We start from the raw sequence: 16630 nt of genomic DNA, 5'->3' as shown, positions 1-16630 counted from the left end.
TCAGTCTGTTTTACTGGATTTTGACTGATTTTTCAAGGCCCACAGAAAATTGTGTTCTATTGCTATAAAAGCATGCTACAAAAGAATGATTAAAGTCTCTTCTTTCATCAGGAAAAAAAAGTATGTTTCTATCTGTTTCCGTTTTGCAGCAATTAGCGTTAGAAGAAAGCTAAGTTTCATCAGTTTTCACAAATCTATTCAAAATTCTAAGTAATTGAGCTTTTTTTTTTCTAGATGGCCCTGGTTGATCTCCTTTGCTCTGCTGCCACCTGCTGGCCGTTTGTGTAATAACTACCATTTCTGCAACCGTTCTTTGCAGTTGAGAGGCTGAATCAAAGCCTTATGTTTGCTCTAGCATTAAAAAAAAAAACAAATAAACGTATAAATACGTCTTTGGGACACTTAAAACATTAAAAAAAACATATTTTACATGTTATTGGGAGCAAATGAGTTAATAGTTGATAATGAAACAACATGCAGGGATTCTGGATGTTGAGTTCCTATGCCGTCGCCTGTTTTGAAAGTTCTGCAGGGACGGCCGTGTTTGTCCAGCTAAACCGCATTTGAGCTCACAGTCGGGCGGTAGGAAATGAAAGGTCTTTAGCTGCCTTTGTCACATGGCCGAGACGTCTGTGGCGCTACCTGTTTACAATCACGCTGTGATTCCATAAATCCTCCCACTCGCATTCGTATGTCTCCTCTGTTTATGTCTGTCTTTCTGCATCCCTTCACCACAAGTCCTCCCTGAGCCGGTTATGGGAAAATACAATCATGATATTATAAATACATCAAAAGGTAAACGCTTTGAGTTCTTAGTGCTCCCTGTAAGTTCCAAAAGTAAATACATCAGTGGTGTCCAAACTACGGCCCGGGGGCCATTTGCGGCCCGCCGTCCATTTTTCAGTGGCCTGCGACATATGCTAAAAATGGGATTTGACTCAGCTCAAATAAAATAAACAAAACAAAAATGTTTGGAGGTCAAAGTAAGAAGGGAGGGTATCGAAAAACAGGTGCCATTAAAGGTTATTTTATTTTAAAACTAATGAAAAAACTAATATTCAAAAAACAATATTGTTACCGAAATAAAATAAAAACGAAAATGCTTTTTAAAAAACGAAAACTAACTGAAACTACATTTTATGTTTACAAAACTAACTAAAACTAACTATAATTATAGCAAACATGTCCTTCATTTTAGTCTTTGGTAATTAATTTAATGCATGAGCCTTTGGGGATGATTTTAAATGTGATTTTTTTAGTAGATTGATTTTGATATAAACCAGAATAATGACGTTTGAAAGTATGTCACACAGAAGTGACGTCATCTAGCAGCAGCCAATAGAAAAGCACCTTCAGATGACGTCGCTCACATGGTGTTTTTTTTTTAAATATTGCGCACAAGTAATACACATACAAAAACTAATACTAATACTGAAACTAAAACTAAGCATTTTTTTAAAGAACTAAACTAATAAAAACTAACAAAACCACCCTGAAAAAAGAAAAATTCCAAAACTATCATAACCCTACTGCCAAATTACAAATAAATTGGTTTATATACTGTAGCATTTTTCTAAATATGCAACAGCACAAATAAATTATTTGTACAATTTTTAGGACTAAACACAATTTCTCTTCATAACATCATGTGGCCCTTGCGTCCTTCCGATTTTCCGGATGTGGCCCTCAAATGAAAAAGTTTGGACACCCCCGTAATACATAGACTGCCATGTACATGACTGTGTGGTATTCAGGAATCCCTGTGTGTGTCAAACCCCAAAACTCATCTTGACCCCAAATAGAAGCGAGTGGGATCGTGCAGACATGTGGCGAACTTAATATGAACTGTCAAAACCTCCAGGAAACTCGACACGAGCTGCTACAGCAACTGGGGACAGAGAAATCCATCTGTTTCTGTCATTAACAGTAATGTTACAGATTTTCTTCTTTCGGCGTGCCTCGATTGCACGCTCACTCTCCTTCGGCCCAAGTATGACCTCGGACTGACAGACGGACTATTGCTGATGGTGTTCCCATATACTGTACGAGTACAACCTGCCAATGATCCTATGCATATCCACTGGCATTGTTTTCCATATAGCAGCGGCGCGCGCAAACGAAAGCCACCGCGCACGGGACGCGTGTGCCTGTTGTTGACATAGTCTTTGAATGGGCAACCTGCCATGGTGGCCTGGCTGCTATATATATATATATATATATATATATATATATATATATATATATATATATATATATATATATATATATATATGAAACACAAATGTTTTAACTAATCAAACTAATTTGAACGTCTCACAGACATCATCCTATAATGCAGTTTCTAAATGATTAAGGGAAAGAAATCTGCTCCTGTGTGGAAAAAGTAATTGCCTTCTTCACCCTTGTTAAATCATGAATTAACTCTGATTAACCACAGTTTTTGGAAAACTGCTTTTAACTCATTCACTGCCATTGACGGAAAAAGATGTCAAATGATGCATTTTTTTTTCTGGTCTGGCAATGAATGTGTTACTAAATAACTAAAAAAAAAAAAAAAAATCAAAGTGGCCCTTGCAGCTTTCTATTTTTCTGTATGTGGCCTTCAGAGGAAAAAGTTTGGACACCCCTGCTATACATTATATCAACAATTTATAATTTCTTCATTGATTTTTACCATGTTTAAAAAAAATAATGTAGCTTAACAATATTTAAGGGGGCTTCTGTCTGACACCAGCCCCCAAATAGTCCTAACTACGCCACTGCCCAAATGGATTGCATCACTCTTCGCATCTGTGCATTTGATAAAATGAGTTAGTCAATGCTAAAAGGCTGAGTTTTCTTTTTTCCTTTTCTTTCTTTTTTTAACATATTCATTGCCAGACCAGAAAAAAATGCATCATTTGACGTCTTTTTCCGTCAATGGCAGTGAATGAGTTAATTTCACAGTCCACACTCATGCATGATTACCGGCAGATTTGTTGAATCAAGAAATCACTTCAATTGTGCATGTCAGACAAAGTGAAGTAAGCGGCAAGATTTCTGAAAGGAAGATAGCGGCATCATGCAAATAAATTCAAGAAGAAGTGATTGAACCTATTAGTTTTTTTGTTTTTTTTTGGAAGGTGTGCAACCTGCATAAAAATAACGGGATGTTCTGGGGCTGCTTTGATCCGTCAGGACCCGGACGACTTGCTGTTATTAATGGAACAAAAATGCTTCTGCTGCACATCATCTGCAAAAAGCAGAAATGCAATACTGAGGCCACCACACCAAACCCCCTCAACACCTCGGCTGTGCCGAGAAATTCTATCCATAGGAACAGAATCGGTAACAAAGGACATCATTGGTGGAGTCCAACCTTAACTGGGAACGAATCTGACTTACTGCCAGCAATGCGGACTAAACTCTGACACCAGTCGTACGGGGACCGAACAGCCCTCATCTGGGGGCTCGGTTCCCTGTACTCCCAAAGCACCACCATGAGGCACACGGTCGAACGCCTTCTCCAAGTCCACAAAACACATCTCGTTGGGCGAAATCCCATGCACCGTTGAGGACCCTGCTGACGGTGTAGAACTGGTCCACGGCCAGGACAAAATGTAAATGACACGAAGCGAGGAGGTAGGACTCAGACGCAGAGTGACAGTTGGCCAACAAGGCTGCAGTTTTAATATAACGAAACTCAAAACACCTCTCAAAGAGGGAAAAAAGGCTGAACAAAAAGAGCTCCAAACTGGAGATACAAAAAGGGCACTCAAAAACAGGGACAACTAAAGGCGCTCCACAAGGGAGGAAAACAAGGGGCAAACAAAGGGCGCAAGACAAAGCAAGGCAAGACATCAAACTAGGACTGTGGATCAAGGACTGTGAGAACGCTTCCATGCACTGAGATGTGACACTTCGGCAACGGAGGGGAGAATGCAGGTGGCTTTTATGTCCGGGTTGATTGGGAACAGGTGGTGGTGATCATGGGCGTGGACCGGTAATCAGTGAGCTGCAGGAAGGGTAAGTGACCTGGGGTGAGAGGAGAGTTAATACTTTCAAAATAAAACGGGAACCTGACTGTGAAAACAAAAGCATGAACCGCCACTCTGGTGGCGGCGTGACAGTACCCCCCCCTCAACGGCCGGCTCTCGACGGCCCAGGAATGTCAGGGTGCTCTTCATAGAAATCGTCAATGAGGGAGGGGTCCACGATGAACCGGGCGGGCACCCACTGCCTCTCTTCTGGCCCGTAACCCTCCCAATCCACCAGGTATTGGTGTCCCCGGCCCCGCTTTCTGACGTCCAACAATTTCTTAACTTTATACACCGGGCCCCCCTCCACCATCTCCGGAGGGGGCGGCGCAGGCTCGGGCGGGACCAGGGAACTGTCCTGGACTGGCTTGACCTGACTCACGTGGAAGGTGGGGTGGGCGCGGAGGGATCGAGGCAGGCGAAGGCGCACGGCGGCAGGACCTATGGTCTTGGCAATTGGGAACGGCCCCACGAATCTAGGGGCCAACTTTGGACATGGAACTTTGAGATGAAGGTGTTTTGTGGAAAGCCATACCTTTTGGCCTGGCTGGTATTGGGGTGCGGCCTTCCTCCTCCGGTCAGCAGCTCTTTTCACCCTGTCGCCTTGACGCTGTAGTGCCAGTCGAGCTGCTGACCAGATTCGGCGACATCTGCGGACCATGGCGAGAACCGAGGGAACTGAGGCTTCCTCCTCCAGGTCCGCGAAGTAAGGTGGATCGTATCCGTGAACACATTTGAATGGCGTGATTCCTGTGGCAGAGGTGGGTAAGGAGTTATGTGCAAGTTCGACCCATACCAAGTTCTTGCTCCAAGTGGATGGGTTTTGGGAGACCAAGCATCGAAGTCCGGTCTCCAGCTGCTGGTTGAGCCTCTCAGCTTGTCCATTGGCCTCTGGGTGATAGCCTGAGGTTTGGTTCGCCTTGGCTCCTATGGCTCTGCAAAACTCCTTCCAAAAACGAGAAACAAACTGGGGCCCGCGGTCCGACACAATGTGTCGCGGGAATCCATGGATCCTGAATACCTGGTCGATCATGATTTCGGCTGTTCTCTTGGCGGAGGGTAGCTTGGGTAAGGGAATAAAGCGGACCATCTTTGAAAAGCGGTCGACAACTGTAAGTATCGTGGTTTTACCCTGTGAGGTGGGAAGTCCAGTAACAAAGTCCATAGAAATCTCCGCCCAGGGTCTTGAGGGAATCGGCAGTGGCTGGAGGAGACCCATCCTTGGTTGAGTCGATACTTTATTCCTGGCACAAACTGGGCAAGCCTTGATGTATTCCTGCACCGATGTCTCCATAGAAGGCCACCAGAATCTCCGGGCGACGGCGAACAGGGTCCTGCGAGTGCCTGGGTGGCAAGACAGACGAGAGGTGTGTGCCCAATTGATCACCTGTGCTCGTAGACCCTCCGGGACGTAGAGCCGTCGTGGTGGACACTCCTTTGGAACGATCGTGTCTTGGAGGGCCTCCTTGACATCCTCTTCAACCTGCCAGGACATGGCTCCGACAATGCAGTCTCTAGGCAGGATGGGTTCAGGTTCGGTTGCTGTGGTTTCCGGGTCATGAATACGCGAAAGAGCGTCTGCTTTAACATTCTTGCTTCCGGGTCTGTAGGTCAGAGAAAACGAGAATCTGTTAAAGAATAATGACCACCTGGCCTGTCGTGGGTTCAGTCTTTTGGCTTGACGTAGGTATTCCAGGTTGCGGTGGTCTGTCCAGATGATGAAGGGGTGTTCCGCGCCCTCCAGCCAGTGCCTCCACTCTTCCAAAGCGACCTTGACAGCCAGCAATTCTCGGTCTCCTACGCTGTAGTTGCGCTCGGCCTTTGAGAGTTTCCGGGACAAGAAGGCGCAGGGATGCACTTTTCCATCCTCCTGGCTCCTTTGGGAAAGCACGGCTCCGACGCCCAGATTGGAGGCATCTACCTCAACCACGAACTGGCGGGTAGGGTCGGGAACTCTGAGTATCGGAGCCTCTGTGAAACGTTTCTTAAGTGTGTTGAATGCGGCGTTGGCTTCCGGGGTCCAGACGAAGCGTTGCTGTGGCGAGGTCAAGGCATGGAGTGGAGCAGCGATGGAGCTGAAGTTGCGGATGAAGCGTCGGTAGAAGTTGGCGAAGCCCAGGAACTGTTGCACCTTTTTTCTGGATTCCGGTGTGGGCCAGTCCCTGACCGCGCTGACCTTCTCCAGCTCCATCTCGACTTTGCCAGGAGATACAATGAATCCCAGAAATGAGACGGTATCCGCATGAAAAAGGCTCTTTTCAGCCTTTACATAGAGCTTGTGTTCTAGCAAGCGTTTCAGGACCTGGGTGACATGGTTCTGGTGGGTTTTCAAATCCGGTGAGTAGATCAATATGTCGTCAAGATACACATACACGAACTGGTCGAGGAAGTCCTTGAGCACATCATTAATCATGGCCTGGAAAACCGCTGGCGCATTAGTGAGTCCAAAGGGCATGACCAAATATTCGTAGTGGCCTCGTGGAGTATTGAAGCCAGTTTTCCACTCATCTCCTGCACGAATACGGACGAGATGATAGGCGTTGCGGAGATCCAGTTTGGTGAATATCTTGGCTTGCTGGAGCTGGTCGAATACTGAAGACATCAAGGGCAAAGGATAACGATTCTTGACTGTGATTTCATTCAGGGGACTGTAGTCAATGCAAGGGCGTAATGAGCCATCCTTCTTGCCCACAAAGAAAAAACCGGCTCCAGCCGGCGATGACGAGGGCCGAATAAGTCCGGCTTTCAATGAAGTGTCTATGTACTCGTTTAGGGCCTTGCGTTCGGGACCCGAAACCGAGTACAATCTCCCCTTGGGGATGGTAGATCCAGGAATCAACTCGATCGCACAGTCATAGGATCGATGTGGGGGAAGTGACATGGCCTTGGTCTTGCTGAACACCTCCCTGAGAGGATGATAGCAGGTGGGAACGGTGTTCAAGTCCGGGTAATCCTGGTCATTCACGAGAGACACCTGTCGGATGGCAGCGGGAGGTGCCTCTGCCGCTGGCCGCTCCACCCCATGGTGTTCACAATCATCTCCCCAGTCCAGGACTCGCCCCGATCGCCAGTCGATGCGGGGGTTGTGCAACTGCAACCAGGGATGACCCAGGACCAGTGTGTGTGAAGAGGAACGGAAGACATGGAAGCGAAGAAGTTCTCTGTGCTGTCCAATGTGGATCTCGAGTGGCTCTGTGACGTGCGTGATGAGGAATAGGTCTTTGCCATTGAGCGCCCTGGCCCTCATATGGGTCGAAAGTGGTTCCGTGCCGGCCTGCAATTTCTTTACCAGACCCCAATCCATGAGGCTCTCGTCCGCTCCGGAGTCAATGAGAGCTAGTAGGTCTGTGGAAGTGGCATTGCAGGAAATCGTGACTTGCGTGAGTTTTCGGTTCTTGACCAGTTTGGGAGTCTCGGAAGTCACCGGAGGGCCTCGCTTGGTGGGACAAGCGACCACCAAATGTCCTCTTTCTCCACAATAGTAGCACCGCCCCTCTTGACGACGTCGCTGGCGTTCGTGGTGAGACAATCGGGCGCGGTCCAGCTGCATCGGCTCCTCGTCACTCTCGCTGGGCCTTCCCGCGGTGGGCGACTGGGGAAGTGCACCTTGCGGAGGGCCTCTTGCTTCTGGATGCCAGAAGAATCCGGAGCCGTGTCCCCGTTGATGTCCGCTGGTCTGCAAAAGATCTCGCCTTCGATGACCTGTGCGGATGGCCAACGAGATCAATGAGTCCAAATCGCCAGGTAAGTCCACGGGCAGTAGGAGTTCTTGCATGGCTGTGGAAAGCCCCTTTAAAAAGTGGTCAAAAAGGGCTGTGTCATTCCAGCCACTCTTGGCCGCTAGAGTTCGGAATCGGATTGCATAATCATTCACCGATTCTCGGCCTTGTCTGAGGTTACTAAGCTCTCGAGTCTTTTCCCGATCCATGTTGGTTGGATCGAACACGAGGCGAAGTGCCCTGCTAAACCCGGCTGCGGTTGAGCAAGTCGGGGAGTGCCGTGCCCATTCCGCGGTGGCCCAGTCTCTGGCTCGTCCAGTCAGGTGGGAAATCATAAAGGCCACGCGGGAACGGTCCGTGGGGAATGCCTGTGGTGAGAGTTCAAAGTGTATGTCGCATTCGGTCAGGAATGCCTGACATTGTCCTTGGTCTCCCGAGTATCGCTCCGGGGAAGCCAATCTCAAACCAGCCCCGGACACGACTGTAGTCGGGATCGGTAGTTCAGCGGTCTCTGGTTTCGTGACGTTCGGCGTGGCGTGTTGCAGGTGGCTCACCAGCTCCTGCACCTGTCCAGAGAGCTCATCCATCCGGGTGACCATAGCCTGCTGGGCCTCCTCCGTGTGCGACAGGCGGGCAGCCTGTTGCCGAAGTGCAGCCACCAACTTCTCCGCTGGGTCCATGCTGGCCGAAGTGTACTGACACGAAGCGAGGAGGTAGGACTCAGACGCAGAGTGACAGTTGGCCAACAAGGCTGCAGTTTTAATATAACGAAACTCAAAACACCTCTCAAAGAGGGAAAAAAGGCTGAACAAAAAGAGCTCCAAACTGGAGATACAAAAAGGGCACTCAAAAACAGGGACAACTAAAGGCGCTCCACAAGGGAGGAAAACAAGGGGCAAACAAAGGGCGCAAGACAAAGCAAGGCAAGACATCAAACTAGGACTGTGGATCAAGGACTGTGAGAACGCTTCCATGCACTGAGATGTGACACTTCGGCAACGGAGGGGAGAATGCAGGTGGCTTTTATGTCCGGGTTGATTGGGAACAGGTGGTGGTGATCATGGGCGTGGACCGGTAATCAGTGAGCTGCAGGAAGGGTAAGTGACCTGGGGTGAGAGGAGAGTTAATACTTTCAAAATAAAACGGGAACCTGACTGTGAAAACAAAAGCATGAACCGCCACTCTGGTGGCGGCGTGACAGTAAAATACAATACTAAATATAGACCTTACCGGGGAGGCTGAGGAATGCGATCTCTGTGTACACACCTCTTGTTAAAAAGGTTAAAACACCACCCGGTCTGCCAATCCAGAGATACTGTCCCTGATGTCCAAGCGATGTTGTAAAGGCGTGTCAACCACGACAGCCCCCCAACATCCAGAGCCTTGAGGAACTCCGGGCGGATCCCCCCTACCCCCACAATGCAAGTACTAAGTCCACTTTTTTTTTTTTTTTTATTAGAGGAAGGATAAGAGAAAGTATTTCAAATACAGCATAGCCATGAGCATTTTTGACCCACCTTGTATGAATTAAGTTTGATTGTACTTCTTGTGGATGATCTTCCCTTCCCAATCTTCCCTTCGCAACTTTTGCCAATCGACCCAATCTCATCTCAAATGCCACTTGGCACTTCATTTGTATTGCACTTTTCCACCTTCTAAGGCCCTCAAAGCGCTTTACATTTTTGACTACCTACTGATGACGCAGCATCAGGAGCAATTGGAGGTTCAGTAACTTGCTCGAGGATGCTTTGACGTGGTCACAATGGCATGGGATCGAACCCACAACCTCTGGGTCGGGAGACGAACACCATGCCACTGAGCCACGCCGCCCCATTGCAAACTGTACATCCTTGTGGAAACGGAGCTTAACATTCCTTGAACTGAGCGGCAGCGGCGCATGTGTTGTGCATGACTCCACCCCTGCTGACAGACAAAGCAGAGCTGTTCATTCTTGGGACCACCTGCGCGGCACCGCTCGGTTTGGGTGGTCAAAGCGCACGCACACGTCCTTGTATAGCACGCCAGCTCCGGTCCAGGAATATCCTGATGGCAAAGGCTGAACTCAGCCGAAATCGCTGCCTAATCTGTGCTGAGTGAGACATTCTAATTGGCCAGTCAACAGGTGCTGAGCCAGACTCGGGACTGGACAGCGGAGACGCTTCGGTATGATGACACAAGAAGGGAAGCGAGTTAGCGTTAGCCAAACTCCAGCAAGCCTCGTGTGAATCAGCACATGCAGTATTTGCGCCCTCCACTTAACTTTCCTATGTTGCTCTTGTGGGGACTAAGGATGGAATCTAATCTTATTTTATCTAAGGTACCGTATTTTTCGGATTATACGTCGCTCCAGATTATAAATCGAACCAGCCAACAAATGCATAATTAAGAAGGAAAAAACATGTATAAGTCGTATTGGAGTATAAGTCGCATTTTGGGGGGAAATTTATTTGGTAAAATCCAACACCAAAAACATACATGTCATCTTGAAAGGAAATTTAAAATAAAAATAAAAGAGAGAACAACAGGCTGAATAAGTGTACGGTATACTAACGTTACATGACTGACATGCCTGGTAATGTCAGTAACGACGTAACATATTAAGAGTTTGTAGCGAGCAGTGACGTGAGTCGGAGGCGGAGTGTTGAAGGGCGGAGCCAAAGGCTGACATTTTATTGACTCAGCTAGAAGCTAACAGGCTAACTCCCCTTTTCCACATAACAAAACCTTCCCACCCGGAACTCTCCCTTCGTCCCAACGTTCCGTGGGTGAATTATGTTCCCATCACTACAAGTTATTCATATAACTCTAGCATAAAGAACATGCTAACAAGTTTACCAAACTAGCAGTTTCACTCCAAATCACGAAATCCAATGAAATCTTCATCCTCGGTGTCACTTTTAAACAACTCCCCCAACTCGGGAGGTAGACGATACAATGTTGAACTTATCAACACAGGCCTAGAGCGCCCTCTTGCGGTTTAGTGTGAAAATAACATGTGAAATGATATAATAATGTGTTAATTTCACACATAAATCGCACCAGAGTATAAGTCGCACCCCCGGCCAAACTATGAAAAGAAACCGCGATTTATAATCCGAAAAATACAGTAATCCTAATCTTTTACAGCTAGTATGATGCAACCCGACACTTGCCGCTGACACCAGTTAAATCAGTACAGTCCCGTGTCGACACCTTCTGAATTTGTGTCTTTCAGGAGGGACCCATATGATTACCCGACCCACTCCAGATCTGCGCACAGAGACCCTGCTCACTCCCAAGACCACCACCGTGACAAAAGTCAGTCCGTCCATCAGCCAGCGTCCCACAACCAACGTCAGCACACCTCATCTCCCCGTGCCGGACAGCAGTACCGCGCCGCCACGCCCCAGGACGTTCTTCCCTCCCCAACTTCTGGCCGCAAAGGACGCCACCACTATGAGGCTGTCGGACACGGGCGGGACGGCCACCGGCAGGCCAGCCCGGGCCGTTATGCCAGCCCGGACCGCTATGGCTACAGAGATGATCGACGGCCTGATCCAAGACGCAAGAACCCCATGATAGGTGCTGTTTAATTGAAACTATTGGCAAGTCTGTGAAATATTATCCTGAGATTATTTTTTAAAGTAATGATGGCCAAAAAGCAGACTGTATATGTTGTATATGTACAAGCATGTGGATGTATTTAAAATCGCGTAGAACTGTAAAATCTAGGGTATTTAAACGACATATAGAACAAACTTTGTGCTGCATTTTTTTTTCATAGAATCAACGGTTATTTCCCAAAAAACTGGGCTTCAATGGGCAGGACATGGTGAGGACATCCTGGAGTCGCAGGATGTCGGAATCACAATACAGGAAAAGGAAATTATGTTTAAATGAGAATAGTTTTTTTTTGTTTTTTGCCAGCCATTTACATTTGCAAATGAAATGCAATTTTTATAGCTACAATTTGGTGTTTCTAATAAAGTGTAAAACGTTTGATCAAGTTTAGACTATAAATGACTTTATGCAGAGTGCCTCTATCAGTTAATTTAACTCGTTCATTTTTATACAACTATTTTGCATTAATAAATGTGGAAATGATTTCACTGTGCTTCATTTATTCACATGCATGCATATTTCAAATGCGCAGTCTTAACTAATACAACCTCATTAGTCATCACTTTTATAATATTCAGCCTAATTTCTCTGCACATCATCTCCCATAAATGAGCTCTGTCAGATGACTGATAGAAGTAGCCAGTGTTCTGATAAGGACCAAATCAGCAGCAGCAATTAGATCTCCTCCAGGATGATGATTATGGCCCAATTTGCTCTCCGAAATAAAGATGGCACTGATTGGCAAAATTAGTCCTGAAAGGGGGATAATTACTGTGGAGAGAGGCCGTTTTTTTTTTTTTAATCAGTCCTTAATTAGCATCAAAGCCAACCGAGGGCAGGCCTCTGCCAGTCAGCCACGACGCTCCGGTCTGCACCTTTCAAACCGGCATCGGTCGCACAGACAATCAAAAACAATCGCCGTTTTCAGATTCATTTGACCAAAATCAACCCTAGCTATGACTTGCGTTTTGCGAAACGCTTGAAATAGTGCGTAACTCTGGCAAAGTTGTACTTGTTTGTTCAACCACGTTTGTCGCAAGCAGCAATTTGGGTAATTAGCGTGTGAAATATCAGATCATTTACAATTAGTAAGTCATAAACGAGTACATAAACACTTTAAAATCTGTAATTACAGTCATTAGAAAGCCTTAATTTGTTCATCTGTACTACCGGCCCCTTCATAAAATTACATGCACTGTAGTGCTGGTGCTCACAATTTACGTGGATAAAACTACATTTCTAAATGATGAGCTCATGTGAAAGTGGCTACCAGGTTTTTGTTTTGCAAGTTACAAGGTTTTTGTTTGTTTGTTTGTTTTTTAATATTGTGCGGCAGAGTTAATGTTGGTGATCAGTTTGGATACATTATTATTTATTGATTTTATGTAATTTTATTTTTCCATATCATATGGTTTGAAATGGTCAGTCAGAAAATGTTTAGAGTTTAATTAAGGATTTAATTTTATTTTTGAATTTCAGATGCATTTTCAGATGCATGTTACAGTTAATGAAGCTATTCTTTGTTGTCCATATTTCTTTCTTTTTTTATTCTCTTATACGTTAAAACGAATACAGTGTTATGCAGAGGTGTGCTTATTACAATTTTATAGACAAATGATACTATTTATAGTCACGAGATGTTTTATTCTTACTAGGGGGGGCATGGCAGAAAATAATTGAGAAGCACTGAATTAAGAAAACAATATTAGTAATCACATATGCTAAGTCTAAGTCTAAAATGGTGTGGAGAGGATCTTTTAAATTGGCAACACTGAAGACAAGTCACTGCTCTTGTTTGCTTGCATTGCTGAGTTCTCACTGAGTTAGTTCTCATTGTCCTTTTAAGTTACATTTTATTTAACGTTGAGTTTTCAAGGATTTAAGGAATTTCCTTTTCCTTTAAATTCAAAGATTCAAGAACTTTTTTTTTTTTGGGTTGTTCCACATGACATGGCATGAAATACACGCACGAGGCTATGATTGTTATGTTCAAGAGTTGGATCCCAAAAACGCAGACACAAATAATAGTAACGACTATTATTTATTTGCAAAACAAAGTTTCAACTTGAAGGTGACGCAATCGTCAAGGCTAACCGTGACATCACAAAGACAGCAAAGCTTCTTGCATCAGCCAGGGCCAAACGCTAAACATGAACGCCCATTAAGTGTTGAAATAAGCGGTTTGCGTACTCACGACTAGATGAGACAGCGAAAACTAGACTAGAAACGGCGAGAGGGGATCATGGATCAAAAGACTCGTTTGCATAGAAAATGAACTTTACCTGACTATAGTGACAGCAACTGCTCTGTCTCACACCGGAAAGCATTGCAAAAGGTGGTTTAAAAAAAAAAAAAAAAAAAAAAACTCCCAACACATCACTGCACTTCCTGCTGTGGAGGACATCTCCAGGATGTGTTATCTCAGGAGACTGATCTACATCGGAAAAGACAATACAATAGCATGGAACAAATATTACAATTTGGGAAAATATAGGTCAATGCTTACGATGGCATTTGGGACAGCAGAGGTAAATTTACTGTCCCTGACTGCTCACTCGGGTTGGGCGGTATTAAGATTTTGACACTGTTTCAAAAAAGGTCACAATATTGTAAAAAAAAAAAAAGACAGAGCTCATACAAAAAAAGCTCAATATCGTGCATTTGTACATAACAGGAATGCATATAAACCACCTACAATCTCGAATAACAATATTAAGGCACTTACTTGCTAATGCTAGCACACATTGATCGCTTCACAAGCAAATTAGGTTCCCCTTCATCTGACAATTAGCATAGATTTTAAACATAGAAGGCCAAAACATCACTAATGAAAATTAAATTGCACTAATAAACTAGCCACCAGAGGGTGCTAGAACTGCACAAATGGAAATCAACCTGACTTTTTTTTTAACAGATGTGTTCCTTTTAAATATTGTGAACATGACGACGACGATATTGTGGCAGTTTTAATTTCACGATATTGCCCTTATCGTTACATCCCTGTGATTGGTGATGGGGGGCTTTCCAGTGGCTGTACCGAGACTATGGAACGAATATCTGACAGGTCACGTCACTTCCTGTTTTTAAGCTAAAAACTCATTAAAGTGTTTTATAAATGAAGTTGGCTATTTCTCTCTGAAGCTTTCTGGAAGGGCAGACCATGAAGAACCTGTTAAATGTTGGAGCACATCCATGGTTTGTTTTTCATACCCTTTTTTTTTTTTTCCTTTTCCACGATGAATATTGCATGAAGGTTAATGAAAGAATTCAGACAGAATTGAAATTCATGTTGTAATACGAATATTTGTGCTTCCTTGTGGTGTTGCGGTGGTAGCTGCATGGTTAAGTAGCACGCACACCTTCGTACGCTGAAAAAGAACAAGAAGCCGTCCCCCTGGTCGCTTTGCTGTGACTCGTGCATGGGCCAATTCTGTCCAACACCTTCCCTTGTTAGCATGTGTCAATCAAACGGCAAGCTCCAGAGAGGGCAGAGTGGAGGGCTCAACCACTTATCTCCCCCTCACACAGTTCCCGAAACGGCAGGCGGGCGGGGGGTGGGGGAGGGGGGGGGGGGGGGGGGGGGGGGGGTGAGGTTGTCTGTAGCGTGCACGTTGGGATGACTCGCCCTCGAAATCCACAATGAAGTTCCAGGTGAGCACCCTCGGTGACCCCCACCTCCTCTCGCTATCGCCCTCGTTCATCTTCTTCATTAAAGGCGCGTCCGCCCCCACGTTGGCCCCCTCACCCGCCGCCGCTGATTTCAATTCCTCGTTACAACGTCGCAAACCCGCCGTGGCCGAAACGGGCCGAGCGGGTCTTCTCGTTTAACTCATTCACTGCCAATGACGACTATAGACGTCAAAAATCCAAGCAAACAGCCAGTGCAAATTTTGACAAGAAATCTGAATTTAGTTTTAGTTATTCATTGTTTTCATTCATAGTTATTAATCATTGTTGTTATTAATAACAACGATGACAGCAGTTTCATTGCTAAGTGCTACCACCGTGCGTAGAACGGATTCCTGGGCGTTGACGTTCTTGTGGTCGGTCTTGGTCTTACTGAGACCACATACTGGGTCTCGGCCTCTAAAAGTCAATTTTAGTCGACTAAAATTGCTCTTTATTTTTGTTGACTAAAATTGGATTAAAACTAAAATACAATCAGGTGACTGAGTTATGACTAAGGCTTTAATGAAATTTAGTCAGAATAACTAAAACTAAATAAAAAATTTTTTTTTTGTTATTATTAAAATTAAATGTTTTACTTTTTATTTTTATTTTTATTTTTCAAAATTAACACTGGCTGTTTGCTTGGATTTTTGACGTCTATAGTTGTCATTGGCAGTGAATGAGTTAATTATGCCGGTCATTAAAAAGCCCCCTCCCCCCCACCTTGAGGTCCGCGTGAGGCCATGGGAATATCTGGCGGCTGATGTGCTTTTGAAATGGGCCGAATATGGAGATTGGAGCCGTTTGTGGACGACGCTTGCCAGCTCGCCTGCCCTTCCACCCACCTCATCCGCTTTCATGTCTGCCGTGGTGGCGCCCGCCGCGTCACTCAACTTGGAGGGCGCTCCTTCAGCCGCCATGTTTGTTTGATATTGTTCACCAGCTGTGAAATTGGATTTCCACACTTGGCCTGATATTAGAAATGATTTCATATCCTGTGCAATAGTCTTGCTTTGTTTAAATCTTCCATTTTTACATCTTGCCTGTTTTTTTTTTTGTTTTGTTTTTTGATTTTGTAGATTTACCCCTAAAAGCAATGTTGCCGGCTGGCTCTGGGTCGCCCACACATCAGCTTTTACTCCAACTGTCACCATGGAAACGTGGGCCAGCTCTCCTGCACAGCAGCCCTTTTCTGAGCTGATGGCATCGTCGTGGTAACACAAAAAGGTTGATTTGTGCTTTGTGCTACGAAGAATAGCTTGCTGGGAGCGGACATTTTATTTGTGAAACCTGTCTGATTGTCCATTGTTGGCATTTGGCGTCCTTTCACAGTGCTTCTCAAATAGTGGGGCGGGCGAGGCTCCATCAAGGTAGACGCGTTTGACCTCGGGGAATATGCTTTTTTATTTATTTATTTTTTTATTTTTTTATTTTTTACTGTCCTAGAATAAAGTGCAATTGCACCTCCACTACATTAGGGGGCAGTGGCGTTCTCATTATTGGCAGAGTGTGTGCAGGGAGCATTCGCTCGGTGGTGTAGGGGTTTTGTTTGCACTGAGCGCGCTTTGCACACAGAAAAAAAAAATCAGCACAAATTATTTTATAAATTTTTTTTGCAGGTTAAAG

The 16630-nt window shown here is 45.3% G+C and overlaps 1 protein-coding gene across 1 annotated transcript in view; it reads left to right on the top strand.

Annotated features, from left to right (window-relative positions):
- Nucleotides 1-11819, top strand: part of pard3ba (par-3 family cell polarity regulator beta a) — a 136407-nt gene extending 124588 nt beyond the window's left edge. The window contains 1 exon segment of the mRNA XM_077512352.1: nucleotides 10950-11819. Within this exon segment, the coding sequence (XP_077368478.1) occupies nucleotides 10950-11307 (358 nt within the window). The 3' untranslated portion in view covers nucleotides 11308-11819.
- The last annotated feature ends 4811 nt before the right edge of the window (nucleotides 11820-16630 follow it).

The sequence above is a fragment of the Festucalex cinctus genome, chromosome 2 (genome assembly GCF_051991245.1).
Source record: "Festucalex cinctus isolate MCC-2025b chromosome 2, RoL_Fcin_1.0, whole genome shotgun sequence".
Taxonomy (NCBI): Eukaryota; Metazoa; Chordata; class Actinopteri; order Syngnathiformes; family Syngnathidae; genus Festucalex; species Festucalex cinctus.
Note: the sequence above shows the minus strand (reverse complement) of the source record. Positions and strands in the feature narration are given on the sequence as shown.